This window comes from Lutjanus erythropterus, chromosome 8 (genome assembly GCF_056507025.1).
Source record: "Lutjanus erythropterus isolate fLutEry1 chromosome 8, fLutEry1.hap2, whole genome shotgun sequence".
Taxonomy (NCBI): Eukaryota; Metazoa; Chordata; class Actinopteri; order Lutjaniformes; family Lutjanidae; genus Lutjanus; species Lutjanus erythropterus.
In genome coordinates this window covers 38711675-38739526 of record NC_139324.1, presented here as the reverse complement: position 1 = coordinate 38739526, position 27852 = coordinate 38711675, and the positions used below count along the sequence as shown (strand labels likewise).

General features: G+C 40.4%; 1 protein-coding gene across 2 annotated transcripts; it reads right to left on the bottom strand.

Moving 5' to 3' along the window:
- Positions 1 to 7419: 7419 nt before the first annotated feature.
- Positions 7420 to 27485, bottom strand: LOC146323267 (glycophorin-C-like). 2 transcript variants are annotated; one of them, XM_084725482.1, is made up of 4 exons: positions 27377 to 27485; positions 13605 to 13640; positions 9410 to 9454; positions 7420 to 8078 (listed from the first exon to the last, which is right to left on the bottom strand). In XM_084725482.1, the coding sequence occupies exons 1-4, from the start codon at positions 27447 to 27449 to the stop codon at positions 7882 to 7884; spliced, it is 351 nt and encodes a 116-aa protein (XP_084581608.1). In that variant the 5' UTR covers positions 27450 to 27485; the 3' UTR covers positions 7420 to 7881. The 2 variants fall into 2 exon arrangements, with proteins under 2 accessions (XP_084581608.1, XP_084581609.1); XM_084725483.1 differs by having other exon boundaries at positions 9410 to 9451; positions 27377 to 27478.
- Positions 27486 to 27852: the final 367 nt, after the last annotated feature.

The following is a 27852-nucleotide window of genomic DNA, read 5'->3' as shown; positions in this document are numbered from 1 at the left end:
GTCCATGGTTCTGATGGAGAGAGGAGGTGATTCATAAGAAGCACGCGAGAGAGAGAATCACAGACTTGGAAAACTCCTTACAGTTGGCCTCAATCTAATTTTATGCACTGATTTTAACACAGTTATGTCAGAAAATGAGAAAAGCTGTCTTTTTTGTTTTTGATTGCATTTCTATGCTGAAGTTTTTACAGGTGTTTCTATAGACTTTATGTAGCAGAGTGGTTCTACAAGCAGGTCAGTGCATCATCAGGAGGTTTCAGAGAGTTACAAGGTTCAGTAAATGCATCGTGAGAACAATACAGCATGTACTGATAATAGAAAATGCACTTTGTAATTTGTACCTTTGAATACTCAAGTATCAAAAAGCAAGTACTCTAGTACTTTAACTCAAGTAAAATCTTGACTCAGCAACTTTCAGTTGTACTTGAGTAATATTTGACCAGGAGTATCTATACTTTACTAGTTTTTAGTACTGGGGTTGAGTACTTTGTCCACCACTGATTAAATGTCTGTAGTGGTAATAGTAGCATCTTCTTTGCAGAAAGTGGCACACTAGTAGTGTTGCGCACCAGAAAACAGGGTTCCCACGAAAGCCACTGTGTGATTTGAAACCTTGGGACTAGTACTGAGTATCATATTTGGGTAGATCCTTGAGTTACTTGAATTTCCATTGTTTCCATCACACTGTGACAAAACTATGACATGTCTTGGTTTCTAGTTTCCTTCTGTTACTTGGCTGAAAAAATATTCTCTTTCATTTGTTTTTGTATCTGATCTGAGCGCAGCATACATACAGACCTGTGAATGTTTAAAGGTGGGCTAATTCCATGGTCAGGTCAGTGTTTTGGAGACGACACACTGTTTACTACAAGTGCAAACCTCTTGCCGAGGCCGAATGCTGCACGTGCCAATGTTAACGAAAGTGAAAAAAACTTTATGTGCTGTATCTGCCCCGTGATTCGGATCCAATCAAAAATTTATTGGGCTCTTCTTGGCCTCTGCTGTTTCATTCCACCAAGTTTTGTGAAAATTGTGCCAGTAGTTTTTCTATAATCCTGTTGACAAACAAACAAACACACAGCAATGAAAACACAACCTCCTTGGCAGGGGTAATAATAATGTTCATGGTCAGTACCATGGACAGCTTCAGAAGTGGAGGGAGAGAGAGCTTCCACACCGAGTGCACGGAGTATTCTGACAAAAAAAAAAAAAAAAAAAAAGAGATGAATTCCTTTACAAAGTCAGCATCATATGTCCAGAAGACCTCCAGCAAACAAACAAGGGGCTGCAAGAGTCAGGCTTCATGTTGCTTTATTTTTTGATGGACAGTCACATTAATCACACTTCTGTTGAGCCACGTGCTGTAGGATCTGTTTTTATGTGGAATCCGGGGGTTGGGGATTTCAGCCCCTCAGCACCCACAGACCTTCAACTGGTTCCAGACTTTAATTTGTGGAAGTGTGTCTAAACTGATGATTTCCATTTCTGTGAAATGATGTTGCCATAAAAAACGAGGAGCCCCGGATTTGAATATTTCACTCCGTGTTAACATCTTATAGCCGAACTTCACTGAAGAGCTGGTTGCTGGATAACAGATGGGAACTGGACTGCAGCCAGCTGGCTCCATGTATATGTATATACAGTATATTCTCAGATATCCCATTATCTTAGACACAGCAGACTAAATGATCTCTTTTATAAAACCTGCATCATGTGGTGGTGAAAATCCTTTTCTCAGAACACGTGCTGGGTAAACAACAGAATTGATAAAGCTGGATGACAGCCTTCGGGGGATTTGTGGCCTCGTCATAATTGGCCCTTCAAACACAGCGATTAGGGGCCAGATCACAGAATGACTCAACAGAAACATCATTCTGTGACGACTCACATGAACGCCTTGTGACTAACTGAATATCTGTAAACATGTTGAGGAACATGCTGCTTGTTTGATGATGTCGTGAAATATTAAATATTTAAACTTAATTTAACTGGGTTGATTCTGGTTTGTGCTCAGAGCACTGTTACACCCCGGTCCAGGGGAACCTTTGACATGACACGACGTGTAACTCCCCCATCCTTCCTACTCTTAAGGAAGGCCGGCAGCACACGTTAACAAAGAAGCAGATTTTAGTTTTGCTCAGAAGGAGAACAATAGCTAAAACAACACACAAACCTTTCTAAATTAATCTTAAACTTCCTGTAACAAAATATATATAAATGACTCATTAAGAAAAACAGGAGAAAAGGGTGATTCAAAAATACTGACTGCTACTATTTTACAGGCAATATCTACAAAGTACCAGTTGCTTTTATTATCAAAATCCTCCACAATGTTGGCTTGTTACTCCACTTTCTAATGTCAAATAACAACAAACAATGAGCTGGCACTTTCTAAAGGGAGACAGATCGCTGTCAGCTGGAGGTTCAGGCTGCGGTCCTCCCCCGACCAATCCTGTGACGGAAATCAAGCTGGATGGGCCAATCGCTGAGCCCCACCTGTTCACAATTTCAGATACTCCTCAGTAGAAAGAGAGGGAGAGAGAGATCGTTCACACACACACACACACACACACACACACACACACACACACTGAGGGGAGGAGAGACAAAACTGCAGCAAAATGACAAACAAATTTAGAAATGACCCAGGGTCATAACAGCATACACATACACACACATTTCATAGATACATAGATATGAAATATAGTTTCTTAAATGTTTGGTGTGCTTAATTGTTTTTTTCATTTCTAAACTTTTTACAAAAACATGATTTAATCCAGTATGAACAGGTTTTACTAAGGACTCTTTCTCACTTCTTGGTTTAAAAAAGGGGGTTAACACTGCTCAAGCACTGGTAAACTTAATTTTTATCAAAAAATTAATTCAATATTATTGCTATCAGATGTGTCTCAACCATAACATGTCAACTCTGTGGCTCTTCTCAATCAAAACAAAAGTCTTTTTTGTCAGCGTTGTAAGACGCCAACTAAAAACGTTCATCTTTGGGAGCCTACAAGGTTTATCAGTGAAGAGTTTGATCTTTTAAAATATATTTCGAAGCACAGTTGAAGACGAATATTCAGAAGAAGAAAAAGTTATTCCATGAGAGTTTGGGAGAAAGGCTGGATGATTCAGAGTTTGCATTAAAAAAAACACCTGGACAACGAGAGTAAATATGGAGAGAAAGAGGAAAAGTCATCGGGCTGCGGGCGAATCATCAGATTTAAATTTCACAGCTCTGATGTGACGTACGGAGGAAAACCTGAAAGAAACCTGAAAGTATTCAGGAGGATGAATCAGTCCGTGCTAATCTGAAGGACAAGTTCACCCTGAAAACAATAATTTTGTATTTTCTTTGTATTTTGTATCAGTTACAAGTTATGTGCAAACACTTTTTTTCTTCTGTGTCACTTACTGTATATTTCATAATAAAACTAACCACTCCACTAGTCTGAAGAGATAATAGTCCTCATTCTTGAAAGCTTTTCTCTTATACAATCACAACAATAAAATACTTTTCATGAAGACAGATGTAAAGCCCACATTAGTGTCCATCAGCCACATATTCACATTTAGTTCTGTCAGGCTCTTGAAGCAGCAGAATCCTCCCTGGTTTTTAGCAGCTTTGGTGTCTGTGACAGTGAGTTACTCGAGGCAGGATGACACATGATTCAGTCACCGGTGTGTTTCTGCAGTTAAGACATCAGGAGACAATTCTGACTCATTTTCTCTTGTCAGGAATTGATTTTGCCTGTGGTGGCAGAGCACATTACACAAGTCATTACACGACTGGAGATTAAATTCAGTTCAATAAATTTTATTTGTATAGCGCCAGATCATAACAAAGTTATCTCAGGGCACTTTTCAGATAGAGCAGGTCTATGCCAAAATCCTTATAAACATATCAAACTGCAGTCACTGAGGTACAACTTTGCAACTTTATGGAGTTTTTGCGCAGCGCATACTTTCATTCTCGTAGAAGGAAAATAGTTATTTCCTTTGGATTTCTTTTGTGCGTTTGCCTTTATTTTGACAGTGACAGCTGAAGATATGACAAGAAAGAAGGGAGAGAGAGAGGGGATGAGACGAAGCAAATGGGCCTCAGGCGGGAGTCGAACCAGCGGCCGCTGCAGACGACTGACAGCCTCAGTAAATGGTGCGCACGCCATACCAACTGAGCAATAGGAGCACCCCAAGAAAGTAGTTCCAGGAGATTGTACTGCAGGAAGAAAATAGTTCATACATGAAACTGCTCCCAGCAAAGCGTGTGGATTATCTTGACTAACCAGGTCATGATTTCTGTATAATGAAATGCATTTTTTTGGCGCTTTGAGCACAAGCCGAGTACCATCTAGTTCCACTATATTGGAGAGAAGGCAGACATCTCTACAACCCTCTGCAACTCACCCCAAAACAGTATAAATGGATAAATAGAGGAAAGATTTGTATTTTATTTACGGGTGAACAGTCCCTTTAACTATGCAATACAATGTCATAGGCGTTGGCCTATAGCTAACCATTAAGTTTCAGTTTAGGCCCTCAGAAGGTTAGATTTATGTTCCAAATAGTCCATGTCCTCTCACAAACAGGACAAAACAGAAGTTAAACCTGCCTCTTTGAAGGATTAAGAACTTCACTTTAGTCCTGGAATAGCTCTATCACTCTTTGCAGTTGGCTTAGTTCAATCCAGAACAGCCTACAACTATTTTAAGGTAAGTCACTTTGAGTCAAGACTTAAAAACAAGCGTTTCAGTGTAGGTCTACAGGATGTGAAACGGGCCCCGTATTTTCCTTGTTTAAGCTAATAGTTGTCGGCCTCACTGTGATGTCAATCCAGGTCATGAACATGGTTGGTTCTCCTTTCTACCATTAACAAAACCGATGGAGAAACCGTCAATCCGCTCTTGATAGTGCTTTTTTTTTTAAAACAGAATACCCAGGAAAATACTGCCTTATATCCCATACAGTATGTTAAGAAAGTTGATTTAGTGAATCCTGTATTTCTTTCTTTATATTCTCCTCCACAATCTTCTTTCCTGAAGTCCACACGTTTTTTCTGTTCCATCTTCCTTTCTCCCTCCCCGCTCAGCTGAATGATTGAACTGCTCCACGCTGCAGATGGAGGGTCGATATCTTTTCACTCTCTAGCAGAAAAAACATCTGAGCAGCAGCATCTTTTCTTTTATTAATACATTTATACATTTTTCTAAACTTGGAAATGTTGCTTGTTTGACTTGAAATACCTTTTATTTGCTTTTAGTTGGATTTTACTCCTCAGGGATGAATAAAACATTGGAGCATCAAAATAATGCAGATGCATGAATATTTCACCAGTTTCAGTTGTAAAGAGTGGATTTTTTTCTTCACATTTCAATCCAGACAGAAAAAGAAAAAAAAAAAACATCTAGCGTGCTGTCTCTGAGGGCTGCTGCCTCCAAGTCATATGGATTTATTTACCATAATACCAAAGGAAAACAGACTGTGTGAGCTGTGTAATTTGGGAGATTTGGAAAGTGAATCCCATTTTTGTCCGTGTTCTTCTTACTGTGATAACTTAAGTGTCAATTTTTCATGAAATGACCCGACTAAACTCTGAAATATTCCAGTGTACCAGTGATCAAAAACTGGTGCTGTTCCCTGACAGACTATAATCCCAAACTGCTGTTTTACATGTCTGTATGTGTACAGATTAAACAATCAAGACACACAGCATCACAATCTGAGTGCATTGAAAGCTCACAATTTCTCCCACTTATTTGGCTTTTATCCACCTGAAAATGACACCAGGCTGCAACAGCGTGACCATGTAAACCTGTACCAATGAGTGACGCTGCTCCACTTCCAAAAACAAAGCCAAAATATCCCAGATAGGAGTGCTGCCATCTTGTGCTGAAGTCTGTGCAGTAGTGCCCAGTGTTGGAGCCATAATATCAAGTTCCCGCCCACACAGCAGACTGACTCAATCGCAGCAGAGCTCAACTGTCAATCATGGCAGAAAACCCTTTTTATAATATTAAATAACTAATTCAAATCAAACTGATCAGAAAAATGAACACTTGGATGAACATCGGTGTGATAAGAACTTCCAAAAATGACAAAAATCATCTTTGGAAAAGATGTATTTGATGTGTACTTGGATGTTTTAGTTTGGCCCATGTTCTTTTATTAACATTGGAAGACAGGGTTTATGACTTGAACTGCAGTCAGCCATCAGGGAGCGGTCCAAACACTTTGGCTGTAATCTGTGATCCTGTCCATTTCTAATATACACTGCCTGGCCAAAGAAAAAAGTCACACACACTAATATTTCATTGGACCACCTTTAGCCTCGATTACAGCATGCATTCGCCACGGCATCTTTTCGATTGGCTTACGTAATATCACAACATTTATTTCTGTCCAGAGCTGCATTCATTTTTCACCAAGATCTTGTTTTGATGATGGGAGAGTCGGACCGCTGTGTAAAGTCTCCTCCAACACATCCCAAAGGTTCTCAGTGGGGTTCAGGTCTGGACTCTGTGGTGGACAATCCATGTGTGAAAGTGATGTCTCATGCTTCTGCCATTGTCATCCTGGAATACGCCCGTGCCATCAGTGGAAAAAAAAAATCCACTGATGTAAAAACCTGCTCATTCAGTATATTCAGGTTGTGAGCTGACCTCATTTTTTGGGCTCATAACGTTGCTGAACCTCGACCTGAGCAACTGAAGCAACCCCAGATCATAACACTGCCCCCACAGGCTTGTTCACTTCACTACCTCTCTTCTTACCCTGATGCCCCCATCACTCTGGAACAGGGTAAATCTGGACTCATCAGACCACAACATACTGTTAATGTTTTGTGGTTTGATTTCACCAAACACTGAAGTGATCTCTGATCACGATCATTCAAGATTTTTTTCTGACCACATTCCTTCCTTGAAGATGATGGTTCACCACTTTTCTTCCAGGTTTTAATAATGTGTTGGACAGTTCTTAACCCAGTTTTAGTAGTTTCATCAATCTCCTAGATGTTTTCTTTGTTTCTGAAACAGAGTAACATGGTGATGCTCACATACTCATAATGAGATCCCTTTCTTGTACCTAAAGTAAATGAACACTTTTTTACATGTTACATCTGCATCTTGTAGGAGTTGCATCTTGTAGTCTTGGCTTGTAGGTTTGTAGGAAGGGGTTTATATCAAGATTGTTTATTTATTTTATGTTTTAATTTATGTTCAGAATGAGACTAAGTGTCTGTCTGTACAACACCAACAGCTGGATTCCACCAGGCTCGGCTGTGTCGTGTTACAGCTGCATCACATCAGCTGGAGCTGATTGTGGCCATTCTACACAATGCTTGTGATTCTACCAGCAGAACCTCACCACTGCTTCAAATACATGCAAGTCTTGAGTAGGCAGGAAGTCAGACAGAAAAAGTGGAGGGAATCTGGTCAGTTTTCCAAATAAAAGACAGACAGAAAAGAAACTATTCAACTACGTAACCTACTTATGCATGGAAGAAGCAAGGACAGAGGACCAAGTCAACATGATCTGAGCAAGTAAACATAATCAGGCAAACAAAATGCTGTGCTGCTTAAACGCCTTTGAAACGCTGCTGGTGGGGGAATGCAAAACCACAGTGTCGATGTGCCGAGCCCAGTGGAGTCAACTGTTGCAACCAGCCACTAACCACTCTGCAGGCTGGACAGTCAATGCATTTCCAGAACATTCCATGTGTTTTCTTTCCAAACTGATATGTTGCAGTGATTGCAGTGAAGTGTAAGGACAGAGAAGAAAGTTGCTTGCCAAGTCATCGTTTCCTGCTGCATATCCTGCCATTCTTCTTCCAAAACCACATAAATAAGTCCAGTGAGCACGGCAGCAGCAGTTTGCACATGCTCAGATAAAGTATTCCTTCTTGCTGTCGTCCACAGCGTCCCGCAGGGCGGGGTCGCCTCGCAGCGCTGTGTCGGCCGTCTCTGCGAACTCCGTGCCCTTGGCTTCGTTGGTGCGGTACGAGCCCTTGTGCCTGAACATGTAGCGGACCACGACAACGGCCAGACCAATCAGCACCAGGATGACGGTGATGATGACAGCTGAGAACATGGAGACAAATCACACAGATATAATGTCCCCAAAGAGAGAAAACATCATGTACTTTAATTTTTTGTTCATTGTTAATTCTGCCTGATTTTATTCTCTGTATTTGTTTTTTGGATTTTCCTGAATTTTTCTTAATTGTGGGCTCTGTGTCTCCTCTGGCTGCTTGAGCAGCACATGTGCATCTTAGTTTTCATTTTTGGCACACATGTTAAAAGGTTAGTGCAGCCACACAGCCCACGTGAGCAGCGCGGTGCACATACGTATCATGTGTAGCTGCAGCACTTCACACTTTATCTGAAGATTCGGGTCTCACCTTTTTTTTCCCTGTGTGACGCACGAGGTTCTCAGGAAAAGCCGACAGAGGAAATTATCTTTTGACAGCCATATCACCTCCATACCATCAACATGACACCTCTCACTACAATTTTCAATGTCTATATCTGTAGAATATGTCAGAGGAAAGAAAAAGTTGAGTGAAATCACACTGCGCTCTGATCCCAACTTTTTTCTTCTTTTCCAAACTCCTCTGCAGCCTGGTGCAAAAAATAGTTTTTGTCTCTACAGTTTTTTCTTTACAGTTTTTAATTTTCCCATTAATGACAACTGCACAGGAGGTGATTTTCTTTAGATAAGTTATTTCAGCCTCTTTTCCCTCTTTCCTAACTTTCCTGTTAGTTTCACAATGGCTCTTCTGATGTCAAAGATCCCCTCCACTATTTATCATACTATCTATGTGGTGGAAATCGAAACTTTCTGGTTATATGCTGCCTCCATTTTCTTTGACGCGTGAATTCGACTTGGCCAGTTCTTGCATACAGCTCCTTTAAACTGTTGCATTGCTTATATGTAATTATTTGCTGTATAATTTCTCTGTAAAATACTGGAAAAGAGTGTTGCCAATTTTTATGATTCTACAACATGATATTTGACACCACTCACAAGCCTGTTAATTGCTTTAGTTACTGTGGAGAGAAACTGATTATCAAGTGTACTAAGTGATGTACCTGTAACTGATAAATGAAGAGGACAGTGCTTGGTAAATAGAGATTTCAGGGCTGCTGTGAGACTCTGAATGTTCAAGGCCAAATACACAAAAACATTCTCACAGCTGCTGGAAATGGTTTTTTAAAAGCCTTTGTTCCAGAACATTTAGCAGACATTTTCTGTCTGAGAAATGTGTGTTTCACTGAAGCAGGGCTGGTGTCTGCTCTCAGCCTCATTTCATTGTCTAGAGAAGCAGAAATGAGGCCTGACGAGAGAAAACCAGTGGGATTCTTCAGATGGCTCAGACATGTTGAGAAAAAAAAAAAAAACCTGAACTCACCTCCCAGAATGGCGTCAAAATATCCGTCATCCATATCTGAATCTGCTGCAAAGGAAAAAGAGATGTTAGCTGAACGTTCTGCATTATTGGTCATACTGGCCTTTAAAGAGGAGACCCGTTGTTATCGTGCATATGCAGCTACTTTAAAATCATTTTCAATACAAGCAAATGCAGAAAGGTACAAACAAACTCATAAAAAGGCAGAATCACTGAGGTATGACACTGGCACTTACATCAAGTAAAATCCAACATCAACAGGCTAATAACACTCTGCCCTGCCTAGAGATTATCTGATTGTTGTAACTACAGTCAGGTCTTGTCTCCTGATTTGCTCAATATAAATCATTCTCAAAATACCCCTCATCAGTTCCCAAGAAAAGCATAAGGATATGGATCTACATATGGATTTACCCTCCACCAAGCCCCTCCTCCAAACAGAAACTGTCCAATCACAGACTAGCAACTGTAAGCACCACAATCCTGTCAAGCTTTGCATTTCTCACTATACTGACGCCATATGCATGGGGACACTAAGAAGAGCGATACTCAGAGTCCCATAGATTTGCAGACATGACTGTCTTTATCTGCTCTAATGTACTCTGTAAAAGTTAGTGACCAAACTTGTGTATCGGAAGAGCTGCATTTGACCAACTCATGGTTTATTCCATTAAATTTGGGATTTGTTAATTGAGGGGAGTTGGAGCAGAATCAAATGCTTCTCTCTCTTTAGGTCTGAGCCAGGTTGGCTTAGCTCTCACCCTTCTTGAGGTTAGGGGGATCCAGCTGGTCTTGCTGGATGACCATCTCAAGGTCTGCTGCACCTAATCTAGTCCCCACACCTCAGGTCTTTTATCGTATTGCATTTATCGCATTAGCTTTCAATGGCAAGACACACTGATGAGAGTCACAGTTTTAATGACGAAATTCACGGTTATCAGCTACAAATGAGAAGTTAACTTTTCGGTGGAACTGATGACATAAAATTTGTTTTTCATGTGAAAACTGCAGCCTAATTTTACATTATATAAGCGTTTTATAAGTAAGTTGTATTCATAGGGGAGTTTTATGCCTCCCTAAAGTTCAAGATGAGGTACAGCGACCCCCCCAATCCTGAGGGAAAGCAGGAAAAAGCAGTTGATAAAATTGCCATAGACTTATAAATTAGTTTGAAAGTGGTTTGAAAGGACCACTAATAAAGTCATAGCATATGCTTTATTATTCTCCATATTTCTGTTGCCAGCCAAGCACTTTAATTAATTAGTAAACAAGCATAAGGCGCCATATATTCAAACACTTACTGCAGTTAATACAGTAACTTGTAGCTCTACCATCTAAATTAGACACAACACGATTTCTGTCACCAGCTCTGTGTGCAAACACTTTAAATAATGAAGATGCAAAATGCGCGCTACTCTCTAATGAGGGATAAAATGCACTTAACCGAGGTTTGCTGCAACATTTGGAATATCAGACAGAATTCCAAGCGAAAGCCCAAAGCATCAAGAACACTGGATTCATACTTAATCCAAAACACTTCAGGGTGAAATGCTGGCAGATATGGCAGCATATGACGGATTTACCTCCAACAGTTGGCTGCAGCTAAATGCGCCCCTCACTGCAGAAAGACGGCCAAAAGTTCCTGCAGAATCCATCCAAAATCTCACAGCAAATGAGTGAGAGTTTTGCTTTATAATTTTGAGTGATCATTAAATTTATTAGGCCTTCATATTAGGAGTGTTTCTGCACACAATGCCAAACTTCTGCTGGAGTTACAGCAGCAGCCTCTGAGCGTGAACAGAATATGGAATGTCTCAGCTCAATAGAATGACTTTGAAAATACCAATTAACTTTTTTTTTAATAAATTTAATTTGTTTGTAACATGAAGAATTGTAAAGTATCACTTCCATGAGGCTGTTCAGTCACAGATCACAGGCAATAAACTTGGAATTTCAGTCTCGCAGCTGTATGAGGAAAAAGCAGTTGTAAAATTACCGCAGACTTACTGCAACTTGGTGCAGACGCTCTGAACTCCTTCCTAACATTCAATAAACACAGAAATGATACAAACAAAGAATCTCTCTTCCATCTGTGCCAAAATCGCAGGAGCTTCCTTTTTCAGTTCCTATGCAGAAATTCATCATCAGACCTTTTGCAAATGTTTGACAAAATCTAAGATGCGGATGGTTATTTCCACGTGCAGATCCAGATTGTTATTGTAACAGCTGTGAATTTTTCATCAGAGTTTGTTTGAACAGTCAGCTGTCTCCCTGCTGTGCACAGACAGCTCCCTGGTGTCCATCACCGGGGGACAAAACGCTCGTTACAGAAAGTGATTAAAGGTAATCATGAATTATTGCTCAGGCAACATCTGCCCACATTCACTCGACTTTCCGCTGAAGGACAGCGCGCGCGCGTGTGTGTGTGTGTGTGTGTGTGGTGTGTGTGTGTTTGTGAAATCATCCCATAAGCCCAGCAGAGTGTTCAGCACACAGTATTAATGTTGAGCCCAATGTGTGCAATTAACAGACAGGCTCATTAATGCCTAATCACCTCAAACATCGAGGTGTTCGCCCACTCATTAAATTCTCATTGTGCTGCATTGTTTACAGTGTGGATGACTTCAGTGCAATTAAAGCAGAATTACAACACTGGATCATGTGGGACAGAGGGAGATGGGAAATTAAACTTCATTGACTGCACACTGTAAAAACTTCTCTGTTCTAATAAGTCATTCTGCCTTCTGAATGTGAACAAAATTGTCTATAAACTTTTACAAATAATGATTTGTGGTCTTGTCTTGTTGATTTCAGGAGGGAATTACTTTAAGTCAAATGATTAGATATCTTTGGCGTCCTGCCAGCTCAACTGGAGGTGTGCGGCCTGCGTTCAGAGACTATCGGTCCTCAGCAGCGGCCATGGGTTCAATTCGAACCTGTGGCGCTTTGCTGCATGTCTTGCCCCCTCTCTCAACCCCATTTCCTGTCTATCTCAAGCTGATCTGTCAATAAAGGCTAAAAGGTTAAAATAATAATAATAATAATAATAATAATAATAATAATAATAATAATGAAGATTAGATATCTTGGTTGAAACCAGGACTGTGATGATGAACCATGTTCTCGCAATACTGAAGTCACATGATGCCTACCGCGGGTTGAGCTGACATTTGACCTTGAACCACCAAAATTTAATTAGCTCATCTTTGAGTCCAAGGGGACATTTATATATGTAATATAACAAAATGTAGGTCCAGTGATCACGCACACACTAAACTAGGCTGAATTTGGTTAAAAAGTTAAAGTTTTTCAAAGGACTAAAACATGTTGTTTTTGAAAAGCATCTAAATGACTACATATAAGTGTGAAGCTCGTCGTTTAAGATATTAAGAAATACAGTTAGTATATATATTTGTGAGCTGAAAAGAATCAAAAGCCTCAGAGCTGAGAGCCACAAACAGTTTAGTGAAGTCAGACAGTACTGAGAGAAATCCAAATTCTACCTGAATTGTAGGAGGCTAAACTGGCAAAAGAAAATGTGACTCAATGCTTGTTTCTATCTCCTACTGTTGAGCACTTATAGGAGTTGGTTCATTGAGATAAGCAGTGGATAAGCAGTCGAACCTCAAACAGTGAAAAACAGTTTTAAAAAAAAACAGGATGGAAATATGACATTCATGTTAGTTTCATGCATTGATGAAGAGGAAGGTGTACTGACTGTTTTTTTTAAAGTTATAGCAAAATAAAAACAGTTTTTTCCACATTGAGGATACTTTTTCAAATGTTGCCATTTCCATTAATGTTTTCTACTGACAAACTTCAGAATGTGCATAAAGACAAGTTGATCAAAACATAAGTCTTGTTTTTTCGTGGGATTTGTTGATGATAAGAAAACTATTCCAGCCTTTCTCTGTTGAGTGGGGTTGTATTAATCACAGCAACTCAGCATTTCTGATTCTTAATTTAGTGTACCATTATAATGAACAACAATAGCCTATTTCATTATAATGTGCTGTGGGGGTGATATAGAATCCACCCATTAAAATAATGGTGCTCAGTGAGTCATGTTTTCTCCATTCATCAGAATATAAACAGCACCCAGGATATATCCTCGGCAAGGAGGGGAAATTCTTTGTTGCAGGAGGCTTGGAATGGAAGAAAACAAACAAACAAACAAACAAACAAACCAAAAACTCACCAACAACAGTGACCGTGGTCGTTGTGTCTCTGACTCCTGCAGATGAAAAGAGCACAAGAAAAATGACCATGTTGGAACCGGCGCCGAGGAAATAAGTCGATAATCATTTTAATTAATTTGTCAGATATTTGTGTCTTCTTCAGTGTGAACATCTGCAGCTTTTCTCCATCTCAAATTATAAAGTGAATTATTTTAGTTTTTAAGCTGCTGAGCAATTAGATGATGATGTCTTTTATTTTGTAGCTGATTGAGCTGTAACTGACTTTAACCAATTAAATGCAGGGCTTAAAGTTCCCGGGCATCAGGCATAGAGCAGTTTTAAATTCCTCCCGGACAAGTTTTCAGCCAATGTTTTCTTGCTTTAATCCCTGCAAATAACAGTTTAATATCTTGGGTATTTTGTATGTAAAACCTTTAATATGTGAGTTAAGCAGCCACTGCAACTTTCAGATAGATGTAAAGTGGCAACAAGAAACAATATTTCCCTTTAAAATATAGTAAAGTCAGAACATAATCACTGCGTAGATTGACAGTTTAAGCAAAAGTAGCATTCGTTTTAGTCTGAGATCCTGGTGGTCTACTGTGACCTCTCGAGCAAATGTCATATACAGCACCTTTAATCAGCATTACAGCCTGATGGAGCTGCTATTGGGTAGTTTTAGTCTTGAAGATCACTGATTTTTGGATCTGAATTTGTTAGGATCAGTTTGAATATTCATCCTCCGAGCCTTTGGTAAAATCAGACACACATAGCCTTTAAACTGCTGTCCTTCTGCTACAAAAAAGTATTTATTAAGGGTGTTTGAGTGTATGTATAGTACCAGAAATAGCTAGTGGCAAAATTCAGAGGAAAGGAAAGAAGCCAAAGTCCAAAACATAAATCCAAAACACAGGAGATTTCAGTCTAAACCAGGAAAGGGCTGAGAGGAGAGCATTAAGTATAGTCACATTCGTCCAGTAAAGAGGCAGGGGGTTATGTCCTCCCAGATGAAGGCGCCTTATTAGTCTTGTTAGTGAGGTCCACAGGCTTCTGCAGGACAAAGATGGGACATCTGCTCTGCATTGCTGGCAGCCACTGAGCCTCTTCAGAGGGCAGATTCCTCTTTCTGGTCAGAGAACCCGGAGGGATCAACAGGCAGGAGGGGCCGAGGAGGGTTGTTACAGCAGCCACATCACGGACTGGCCACACATATTTCACAGAGACAGTGAATAACTTGTCCCCCGGGGAGCGTCACATGCGGCTTTCATCACATTCCCAGAAGTTGCATTAATCTCACCCAAAGTCAAAGAAGAAGGAGCTGCTGAGTGTCTCCAAGCAAAAACTGGAAGCCAAATTAATTTCACCCTGCAGTGCTGTGGCTGACACGTACTGATAGGATATTCTCCACAAATAAATACATGCAAAAGCATGGCTGCAATTTAATTCTTGTGACTGGATGGTTTAACAGAGAGAGAAGGAATAAAAACCACACACAAACCATCAGCAACAATCGAAACAAGAATGTTATCAGTGTGTGCAGACAGACCTTGAGCTCTCTGGGAGGTTCTGACTGTTGTGTCGCTGCAGATGGATGATTCCTGGACTCTGTGAGGACGGACGAATGGACTGTAGAATGGTGCCAACAGTGTGACAAACCTCAATTTGGCAGCTTCAGGCCAAACATTCAGTGGTCGCTTTGTGCCATCAATAGCCATCATGTTGTTATCAGTCAGAGTCTGTGGAGATGACTGTTATTTGCTTTAATGCTGCAGCCTGAGGGGCGCCTGATGTCGTCAGCTCCACGCTGAATCACTCATATTGAAAAAAAGTCTGGAGTGTTCTCAAATACGCACAAGCAGCTTTTGGTGAATAATTGGCCACTTTTGCAATCTCGAAATTCTGCTGGTAATCATTTATGAACATGGAAATACAAGTATCTGCAAAGAAACATCTGAATTCCGAGTTCTCCACAAGCATGATAAAAGACTGAAGTGAAATGATGGAGTCTGAATTTGAAAACTCCCCCCATGTCATCTGAGAGATGTTTCTGAGGCCGACTGAGGTTGAAAATATAAAATGTAGTGCAGATGCTTCCACACAAACCTTTCCACCATCTGTCTACTTTATCTCTCCCTCACGGGTCACTTCTCCTGAATCCCAGAAGTTTTGCTTTTATTTGTCTTGGTTTTGAAAATAGTTCTTTGAGATTTCTGTAGAATCACTTTATTTCAGACTAAGGTCTCTGTCTCCTACTAATTTTCTTGAAATTGTGCTAAAGATTCCCTAAAAAGAAGCTTGCATTTCATTGTTAATTTATGATAATTCCTGAAAAGAGGCTATGCAGTTTGGTACATGTAGCTTAAACTGGTGCAATCTAAAGCACAGTTTAACACCAAAGATTCATGGTGAGATGAGTTGGTCTTGATTGTCCCCTCAGGGAAATTTGTTGTGCAGCAAGGGTTAACATGAAAACATTATATAAGAGGGAAATATCATCAACCACAACAGCAATGAACAAAAAATAAATAAATAAATAAATAAAGCACATACTAGCTCAAGGAAATGGAAATTTCATATCAAATACAAATATGCAAGAATGCCAAAGTGCAGGTGTGCAGAATATTCCAGCATGGTGCAAGGACTGCAGTCAAGGTGCTGAGTGCCATTGAACATATATTGCACTTGGAATGAAAGAGGCATGGAGTCTTTTAGTCCTCCGAACAGCTGCCAAGAAATGGTGGCCTGAGGGCAGTAGCTCAAACTCCCTCTGGAGTGGGTGGCAGACCAGTACGGCATCAGCCCACCTAAGTACCTGCCTGTTATAAATGTCTAAAAGCTTGATCTGATTCCTTGGATCCTCTAACAAGACATCCAAGTCGATTCTTACAGGAGAGATTAAAGTTTCCAAACCAAGCAATAATACAGAAAGTTGAAAGAAATTCAATGAAACTTCCGTAAAAGAGTGTCATCAAAAGTCGATTTATTATCAAGGACAATCCCCAGATATTTGTACATCTCACCTGCGTCAATATCAACACCTTTTACAACAGTTGGCTGTGGGCTAGGTGACTTCCTGAAATCAGTCTTGTTTTTCATTTTAGACTCATTTAAAGCACAAACTCATCCACCACTGGTCCATGGTCCTTTCCCTTCCCTTCATGGAGTCTTTGAGAGGCTCAAATGTGGGAATTGAAGCCATTATTTCTTTCTACGTTCTCTCCATAGCATCCAGACTCCTTTGACAAAATTAGTCTTTTTACATCGCAGAACACAGGGCTTACTGGTCTACCACTGCCTCAATCAGATAAATTCTTTGTCTTACTTTGGTGTTAAAACACCAAAGAAGCACAGTAACACAAACAAACTACCTGATTCAGGTGGTCGACCAGCAATTCCTGTGTTTCGTGAGGTAGGTTTTGTGCTGTTTTTGTCAAAGGAGTCTGGTGGCTTTGGAGGGAATGATTTTCAGCTTTGGAAAAGGCTGTCAGACATCAAGGTAAATCTTCAAAATTTAGCATACACTCAAACTGATATTGATTTAAGTGTCTAAAATATGTTTTGCTGCTGACCCTGTCCACAGCAGTTCATTGCTTAGCTTCGTAACCCACAACTCTTACTGCTTCTCCTGAGCGGGAGTGTGCCGACCGCCATCTCCTGTAGCTAACACACTAACTATGGATAAGTACTTCATACAACCCCACTTCAAATAATCTGAACTATTCCTTTATAGGATCCCCACAGTTATTGCAGTTTATCCTGAGGGTACCATCAAATTTCATGGCCATTCTTCCAGTGAGACACTTCAGTCTGGATCAAAGAGCTGAACCTACCAACTATCAAGAGTGGTTAGAAAAGGTGTTTGTTGACCCGGAGGGAACATAGCAAATCCAAGCTGGAAAAGTATAAGATACACACTGAGACTTTATGAAGAATTGGCAGAGTTGCGGTGACCTCTGGGAAATTAGATCTGACCTGTCAGTGACCGGGACCCGGTGTTTCAGTGAACCCAGTATATTATTTTCGAGAAACCAAAAGAAAAAAAAAATCACATTTAAAATAAACATTGGAAGGGTGGGGTTGGTCTCAGTAGTAACAACCAAGTGGCTTCAGGCTGTTTGGTTTTACAGGATAAACAATCACAGCAGAAATCATTCAGTCTCTGAGAGAGGAGGCCGCACGAGAAAACACTGTTGCAAGACGTCTGATAGGAATACTGCAACCGGCAGTGTGTACCCTCACTCTTGCACAACTTCACGTTGCTACTTGTCAATTTGATCATGAAGGCCACACTACTCCATAGGCTGTAGGCTACAATAGAGCATAGAACTGAGCATAATTTAGATCTGAGATTGAGCTGACAGAAGGGGGGGGACTGACGAACAAAAAACACACAATTACAAATCAATCTGCTACCTCAGCACCACAGATGGTGCCATGGATTTATCACTACACAGCACAATGAGGCTACTGATAATTCAGAGCCATCTGGGAGGTCGTCCTTAGAAACTGTTTGGAAAAGGGCAGGCACTGTCAAACATCACTCAGCAGGTGATTGGATGAACCATCTAAGGACACTAATTGGCTGCGTAACTTTTGGCGCGGACATGAACAGATAATTTGAAGCCTGGCGAGATGAATTCTCATGTGATCTTGCGATCCGTTGTCTTGCAAGTTAACAGGGAGAGATTCTAACTTTTTCAAACCTCAGTCAGATAAGGGATCAATGACTCAGGCAGAACATGTTCAACTAACTGCATTTGAGACATTTTGATAACAAGGGAGATGACATCCTCCCTAATTCCCCTTCAGAGTGACAAGACATGGTATGTAATACCTGGATTTTCACTGTCAGTGCCACTCAGGAGGAATGAAACCAAACCCTCAAGTACAAGGAGCCAAGAATCCACACAGGCGGCTCCAGTCTGTATAATTAACTGTACGATAACAAGAGCCAGCCATGTCAGCAGCTATGTGAGGCTGCTCAAGCACAGCAGTGCTTTGAGCTAAATGCTAATTACTGGGAAACACAAAGTACAGCTGAGGCTGATTGGAGTTGTGCAGGTAATAAATAAATAATCACAAATAAAATCCAATGTTAAATTTCACATTACATTTTGACTTGAAAATGTTCTACAGAAAATTACAAAATTACTAGAGGTAACTCATCCTGAGGGGGACATGACAAGACAAAGATACAAAACAGACTGTAGGTGGATCGTGACTGCACCAATATGGCGAAAGCGCAGACACACATTGGCGAGATACAGCAACAGTGAATTAGGTATCTACGCCTCTATATCTATGGACGCATAGAAACAATTATGTTCCCAAAAGGGTCTTTTTTGGCACCTAAACAAAGTTGGAAAAGATAACTAGGGTTTGAGGGGTTGTGGCTTTCTAACCAATCAGAGAGCTTGTTACATCCTTTGGCTGATTTGCATTGTTTTACCTCATTTTTACCAGCAGAACGTCCCAGGTGTTGGAAAAGCTAAACGTAGAGGCTAAATGACTCAGCGTTCACTGAGTAACTGAATGGAAAAGGAAAAGCACCTCGAAAATGGAAATGCAAATGGAAAAAGAAATACTTTTTTAATTGTATGAATAAAATCTCTATTCTTAATTCCATTAAGTCTATCCAGACTTTTTTTTAGTTTTTTAAAAAGGCATTTTTCATGAATACATAATATCCTTAGTGACTGTTTTATGTGCTTTTTATTATTCCCCTTCTTATTTTATCTTACTTTATGATGTTAAATTCTTTTTATTATTCCTCTTTTTTATTGCCAATGAAAATGTCAAATAAGTAGTTATTTTGTAATTAAGTGTATTTAAATATAAAATATAAAACAATTTGCAAACTAAGTACATTTATTAATGCATATTTTTATTATACAAGTTGTTATTAATGAATGAAATTCTTTATTACTGTCCATGACCATTTTGGTCTTATAGTTTGACCTATGAAAAGAACGTTCCCAAGTATCAATAATTTTAAAATCATGAGAAAATCTTCAGCTCCAGTACTAACCTCAGTTGTGGACACAGTTTTCCTGTGATGAGTTATTATTGATACTTTTATTTGGAGGTCAAACTGAAAGTGAGACCACTCAAATGGTTAATATAAATATAACACAGACGACTGACTGCTCACGGTTGTTGATTCGCTGACAGCTTCTCGGTGACATCACTGAACAACACAATACAGTTGTTGGAAAAAAATTCTCCTGTGTATTCTGACATCATGTTCTCTGAACTGTTAGTTAACAGAAAAACAACGATGTTCTCTGTTTCAGCAACTTCCTGTCGAGGGCAGGAAATCCTCGGGGGGAAAACTGTCAGACTGAGAGCAGCTCCTGTCCTGCTCCACTGCTCACACACACACTTTTATTTTTAAAAAGAGCAGCTATAATCTGGCAAATTTCCCCTTTTAATTTGGATGCAAAAGCGAGCAATCAAATTCTACAAATACTTAAAAACTAGTGCCCCCAACTACTATCCATTACAAAGCTCTCCATTGCCAAGCGGAGAACAGTCCCCTCAGCCAGCTGGTCCTGAGGTTCACCTCCTCTTACAGCTCAAGGCCTCAGGACAGACCTCACACAATCTGGCCCAACCAAATTATAGCTAAACAAAAAAGAAAACTACCAAAACAACCTTCAGTTATGTTTGCAGTTCTGCAACATATCTGCAATTTATCTGACCACCATGACTGATCGGAAACTGAGAAAGACATGAACTATGTGCAGACTCAGTGATCACAGCCTGACCGACACAGGCACACCTGACTGTGCAGTTGACAGTCTGTCTTCTCTAGGCAGAGACAGGTGGAGACAACAACATTTTCTGCTACACTGCAGCAAATGTGAAGATGTTAGGACAAAGTTCCTTGCAAAAGTTAAATGTAAATTCAAAGTTTTCAATACACACTCTGATCAAATGAAAATTAAATGCCTTCTGGGAGAAAATAGTATCATCACCATGGAAGTTGCAACATATGTCATTGCCTGTCACAGCATAAGAGACAAACACATGACAAACACAAACATATGATAGCTATGTAAACATCAACGCTCCCCTGGTTAACTGAGCTAACTAGCCAGGGGCAGCTACAGTTAACAGCTACAGTAGCAGCATTAAGCAGTTAGTCTGATGATATGCTGCTCCTGTTTGGAGTTGTTATGTTGTTGATATGACCATTTTTTACATACTGGACCTTTAAAGGAAAAATGTAAACAACTTTGCAATTTTTGATAGAATTTCTACACGATCCGCATTGGGCTCAGTGGGATATAACAAACTGAAGAAGTTAACGTACTCTCCTGTTGACTGATGGCTGTGCAGTTTGACACAGATGGCTTCTGTCACTCCACCCTACCTGATATCATGCTGAACAATACCTGTGCATATCATTAGCTGCATATTTCTTGTATCACGCCAATACATCTGTCTTCCTCTTCTTAACAAAACACTGAGCCAGAACACCTCCATCTGGAGCAGTTAGTTCACAGTGTCACTGAGGACAAAAAACAATGTTGAGATTCTCCAGTTTCAGCATGATGGAGAGCGTCTGCCCGTGCTGAGACGAGACGACAGAGGAGCAGAGGAGTTGATCTCGACTTTTTTGTCTGAAGCTACCAGAGCTGACGAAAGAGCCAGTGGAGGCTGAGGCAGAGCGAGGAGAGAGTTTTTAAACGATCCACTGTGTCTCTGTTTGTCAGCGCTGCAAGAAATTACCAGGTCTTAGTAGGAGGAAAAACCGGACAGGTGGGAGGGAGAGGTCACGGGGTAGATGACAGAGGGAGTTAGAGCATGGCGGAGGCAGAGAAATTCAGACTGACGGCATGAAAAAGAGGGTTGGAGGCAGAGATGGGGAAGCACTTAAAGTGGCCAAGAATGAGATGGAGAAAAATCGATAAGTAAAAAAAGTGGCAGCAGAAGAGAAAAAAAGCTGTAGAAGAGAGGGAGAGAAAAAACCCAGCTGGAAGAGGAAACCATCTACTGCCAGCTCTGTTGGAACAGGATGTGTTGAGTTTTGGAGCTGCAGGGTTTGGAGGTACTTTTTCCTTCTGAGACAAGGAGGAGGAGGAGGAGGAGGAGGAGGGAGAGGGGGTGGTAAAAAGATGTATTGGGGAATCAGCAGGGAGAGAAATGTCCAAAAGGCAGAAATGGCGTCTGGTGTCTGTTTATCTTAGAGCCCCAAGAACCTCCACCACCTCCACCCCCTCCTCCAGTCCTGTGTTGGAGATAAGAGGGCAGGAGAGCAGGAGCCCTGGAGGACTCCCCCTTCTCCTCTTTATCTCTCACGCTGAGCTGCCGTCTCTTCACAGCCAGACCATCAGTCAGGGATTTTGGACCGGTGTCCAGTCTGCCTCTCAATTACCTCAGAAATCCAACTCACAGCGCAGCACACTTTGACACAACATGCTGACCCACTGAAAATCATTTTAACACTAGAACAGCCGAGTCAAATTTATATGTGCAATGACTTGTTAAAAACTATAATGCTGCTGGTACCTGACTTTTCCCAAAGTGTATTTGTATTTAAAATGCTTTTTATATAAATTACACAAAATGCAAAGAAAATGTGATACATTTTACCTAATTTGGCCATAGGCCGTTATGTAGGCTGAACTGAAATTGCTTACTTGCTAAGTTACATTTTTTCACAGTTGGAGAGGCATCTTGGTTGCTTAGCAACTGTCATTGTCTCTGTCAGTGAAACCTCACAAGTGGTCTCAGGCTCCAATTTGCTGACATTAGAATACAAACAATTAATTAACTACACTGAATTAAAAATAAAGTAGGGGAGACTGGGGACAGTTGTAACAAAGTTTGTCTCAGCACCTCCAACTCATATCTGAACTTAAATTTTGTGCTCTCAAAGTTTAAAACAAAGTACCCTTACTTAAAGATAAAGATAACAATATTTCCAGCTTTTTTTAATTTTATTTTTTGTTTTTGTTTTACTCATTCCCAGCCTCAGATTCTGAGAGGGAAATTATTTGTTTGTTTGTTTGTTAATTATTCATGTTAAAATAATGTTAATAACACATGGCACCTGTCATCATACTTGCCAACCTTGAAACCTGAAAAATAGGAAGGATTTCTCCTCCCAAAATGTACTGTCATATACTTCACTTTTAAAGAATTAAAACAACAGCTTCATAACTTTCGAATTTTGAGTACAAAAAAATCTGCAGATGTTTTTCATATTGTTGTCAGTTGACTATGGTATAAGAAGTATAATCAACTCACGCTTCAGGCCAGGTGGTGCTTTGCCTCCATGTTGTGCCTTCAGACCCTTTAATATACTCCTACTCGTTGATTATCCCTTACTTAGCATTAGCTACTTTGTAGCTAGCTAGTCAAACATAAACAAAACTCTCATTTATTAACATTTTCATGACACTTGACAGTTTTTGTCAATGTTTGAATGTCAACTTTATTGTCACAGTGAAACGTTCATATTTCTTCATGAATTCATCTACACTTTGTTTCACTGCAGACTTCTCAAGTTGATTTGGTCAGTTACTTCAGTACTACTAACGTCAGTTACTACATCTTACCCAGACAGCACGTATACGTCTCGCCGATGTTGGCCTCAGATCGTGCGTCAGCATTCTACTCCTAAAGTCTGTAAATGCGTCTGAGAAGCATCGGCCCATAGCAGCGACATGGTTTACCAGAGGGCGGGGTTATGAGATAGGTTGGCTGTGGATCAGCCGATTGCACATTACCCAATTGGTGCCAACAGAACAGAGAGCAGGTGTTGGAGACGGAGAGTGAGTATCTCATGTCAGTCATGATTGGTCTTCAGGTAAGCTCACTTTAATCAAATATACATAAAAAATAGCTATTTTGTAAATATGACATGCAGGGTTAGCAGGGGTTTAGCAACATGAGTTGCTAAGCCCCGGCCGGGTATGCTAGCACAGGTGAAGAGCCTAGATTCCGACTCCTAACAAGCTAGCTAGCTGGCTTAGCAAATGTTAGTTGCTTATAAGTCACAGATCCAACCAGCAAACGTATCAGCTAACTTAATTTAGCCATTGCTAGGTAGCCATAAGTCTTTCCAGCACATGAATAATCTCCGTCTGGACAACAAATCAGTATTGAATTCCGGAAATGGTCAGGTAACATTAGTTAGCGTTAGCTGTCAGTAGCTGGTGGGCTTCGGTGTTTTTACAGCCGCAGAGCTAACTGTAGCGGCTAACTGGCAGCTAACGAAGGGAAGCTCTGGGTCTGCTACATTAGTAAACATGGCCCAGTGTAAGAATTTCTCATAGTTCGGTACTGCTTATGGGCTATTGTTGGTGTGTTTGCACTGAAAGTGAAGCTAATATCCACCTCACATAGGTGTGTCTGAGTTTAGTGCAGCGTCTCTGGAAAACGCAAGAGACTCCAGTTCTTTCTGTCATATCCCACCAGTCTATACCCTTAAGGTAGTTTATGCAACCACTTGCACTGGTTCTGCTTGAGCTTTCTGTTGCCTTAGTGCTTGCTCTTGATGGGAATTCTGGAGTCTCCGTAAATAAAATTATAACAAGTACCTTCTGGTCTTGTTCTACATGCAAAGCGCCCTGAGATAACTTCTGGTATGACTTGGTGCTATATAAATAAAACTAGCTTGACGGCTTGAAAAAGAAACTCCAAGAATTAAAGTTAAGAGTGCTAAGTGCTAAAGTGCCTGTATATTTATTGCACATTGCTCAGTTGCACTAAGATTTAACACTGGAGTTCAGCAGCTTGACGGAGGCTGGAACAAACGATAGCTTCGAGCAGTCTGATTTGCACTTTGGCACACAGAGTCTTCTTCCTGACGGCAGATGTTCATATTGAGAGAAGAGGGGATGTCGAGGGTCTGCAATGATTTTTTTGCTGCTTGTTTCATGAGTGCCTGCTTTTACAGGCTCTGCATGGGCTCATATTCCTCCCTATTACCTTAATAGCTGTTTTGTGCATGCTGTCAAAGCTGCTTTTCAGTTGCACTGTTAGGTTGCCAAACCCTGCTGTAATTTTGTCTATAATGGTGTTCTAGGATTGAATAGAGAATAACATCAGCATGATATGGTTCCTCACTCCATACAGCCTCAGTCACCTTGAAAGTAGAATCTTTACTGCAGTCATAGTCACAGATCATCAAAGTGTGTTTTCCAGGAAAGAATGTTTTTTTGTGACACTGGAGTATTTGTATGACACCTGAATGATTGTTTGATTCCTGATTACCACTTACTCGTGGTGAGTCACTTGCCTCAAGAACCATCTCCTGTGTTTTGGTGACATTTATGCATCTGTCTATGTTTAAAGTTTGCTAGCTATACAATAATTACCTCTGGTGAGAAGATAGATGCCATGATGTCTGGGAGCATTGTTTAGCTTGCCAGTTTCTACATGCAATTGTGTATAATCCATTTTATTTGTCTGTTTTTGTACAAATTATACAAAGGAGATACATATTAATTAGTGATCTGAAGAAATGCTGGTAGGTATATTTTTGAACTTATTATTGGACTGCAAAGCCAGCTGTTTCCCCAAGCTTCGTCTTTGTGCTAAGCTAGGCTAACTGCATCTTGACTCCAGGTCTGCAAAAGAAAGAAGAAAAGACCAAAGAAGAAAGAAAGCACATTTCCCAAGGTATTAAACTAATTTGTTTACAACATATTCCCTGTTTGTAGTGAGAAAATAATCCAGAACTGTTACTTCCTTTTCTAAGGGTGCTAACAAGAACCCATGCATTGGGTTCTACCAGGCACCCGGGCCAGGGGGCTTTACCAAGAAAACTATTATATTCCAAGGGCTTTATCTAGAACGCACCCAGGGGGTTCTACCAAGAACCTTTTCATATATTGAGTTTTATATCTAGACCAGATTCAGGATTCTACCATTGTTAGCCATTATATATTCCAAGAGTTTTATCTAGAACGTACCAAGGGGGTTCTACTGGGAACCTTTATATATTTCAAGGGTTTTAATTAGAACCCACCCAGGATGGCTCTACCACAAAAGTTTTTATACTGCATGTATTTTTTCTAGAACCCACCCAGGGAGTCCTTTTCCAAAAAAAAATTATCTTGAACACATTCAGGGGGTTCTAGCTAAAACGCTTTCATGGTACAAAGAACCTTAGATGAAATCTTTTGAAATCCAACAAACCTTGAAGAACCTTTTTCTTTTTTTTCAAAAGTGGTTCTCTGGATGAAAAGGGTTCTTAGTGCAACCCTTAATCTTACAAATAACCCTTGACAGTGTCATTTCTTATAAGGGTTCCTCACAAGCAAATGGGTCTGGGTAGAACCTCAGCCCTTCAGAAAGAACCCTTTTGGAACCCTTATTTCTAAGACTGTAAGAATCTGCCTTTTATAGTCTGATTTTTTTTTTAGTATGTCGGTTTTTGAAGCAATAACTCGCACCTTTGTGTTCTGATGTTGATGTTAGTTCTGCTCTTGCAGCTGCCCTCCATGCTACCTATTCACTGCTCAAAGGCTTACCAACATCCATCATAATGGCCATCAGTCCTCTCCTTTTGTCTGCACAGACAATACAAACCACAAACAGTGAGTGCTGAAGCCATTCAAGCGAGTACTTTCTCTCTGCAAGCTGCAAACTTTTATGTTGTGCTAGTCTCCATGACCGGTGTGTTGTTTCACAGCTTGCTGGAACATATATTCATCTCTCCTTGCATCAGGTTTCACAAATTTCCATGTTGTCTTTGTTTGAATTCCCATCTCTGGGAATCATACAGAGCAGAAAATCTACAACAGCAACGTCAGGCTTCTGAGTGAGTGCCTTTCAGAACAGAGCCCATGGATAGCAACTGACACGAAACACATGCGTACAAAGGGAGCACCTGGAGTGACAGTTGAAAAGATGGCAACTGCTTTTCACAGCGTGACGCCTGACCTGGTAAGGCCCAGACACTCAGTGGGAAAAACTCCTCTTCCTCTTTCTGATAGTCAAATGCTGAAAACATCTCCAGCGTTACCTAACTTTTCTTTCACTCTCAGCCAAACAAGGTCACCCGTCGTGTGCGCCGGTGTTCCCAGAGCCGCAGTGTACCTTCCTGGCCACTGCAGTCTGCACACTATTTTCCAAGCTCCCCTGGTGCTCCCCTGAAGACAGTCACACCAGAGTCCGCGTTTATGAATGTCACATTACAACCTTTTTTCATACGAGGAAAAGAAAACCAACACAGGGGGAGTTTGTGGCTGGTTTTATCTCTTACTAAAGGTAACGTCTCAGCAGCAAATATCTATTTGAGATGTTCTGGTCAGATGGAAATTCTAGTTCTAGTTAGTCTACGTTAGCTAGGTCTGGATATCAAACCTTAACACTTTTATGGTACCAAACTTTTGATACCTGAGGAGTTTTGACAATTATTTGTATTTTTTTATGTAATCTAATACTGTACAGATATTCCATAAGTTCCTTCATTGTAGTCCAGTTATCCAGACTGAGTAAAGTGCTCAACACTTTCTACATTACAGTTTTAACATTTGTTATCTTATGAAATCACACAAGATTGTGCTCCCTCTGGCAGGATAAACTTGATGATATCCTGTTGTTTGAGATGTGCCATTATTTTCAAATCTTGTAGTGTGTGCATGTTTGAGATATAAAGCTTTCGGATATTAACTTAACCAGGACAATGTTATTATCGCTGATGTAAAATGATGGACAAAACAACCAAAATAAGACACATTTTGTAATAAACTTTAATTTTCATTGTCACACAGTATCATATCGGATGTTGTTTATGTTGTCCTGTTGAAAACAAGCGTTGAGGATCACTCACCGGTCAGCACAGTTCCTGTGACGGCTTCTGTTTGAGTTTGAAGAGAGGCCGGCGTCAATGAAGGGTCAGCCATGACAGTGTTTGTGATGTCTACAGAGGGAAGGAAGAAAGTGGAAAAGACATTCAGGTGAAGAGACAGTTGACAGGAGGTGAGAGGGAAAGAGATTTCTTTATCCCACAGTTTTCTTCATTTTCTCACGGAGAAGAACCAGAGAGCAGTGGACGGATGTAACCTCTAAATATGTCAACTCGCAATGGTGTTTGTCAGAAGGATTATGGAAAATCTATTTTCACCCATGAAACTTGGTGGAATTTTTGAGCAGATTCAGAATCACAGGGTGGATACACTGTTAAAACAAACTTTTCGTTTTAACTTTAAAAAATTAGTTTTCATCATATATGTTCTAGGATGCCCTCAGAGTTTTAACTCTCAAATAGTGCATGCTGGGAAGTCTGCGAATGTGCTGATCTTGTTT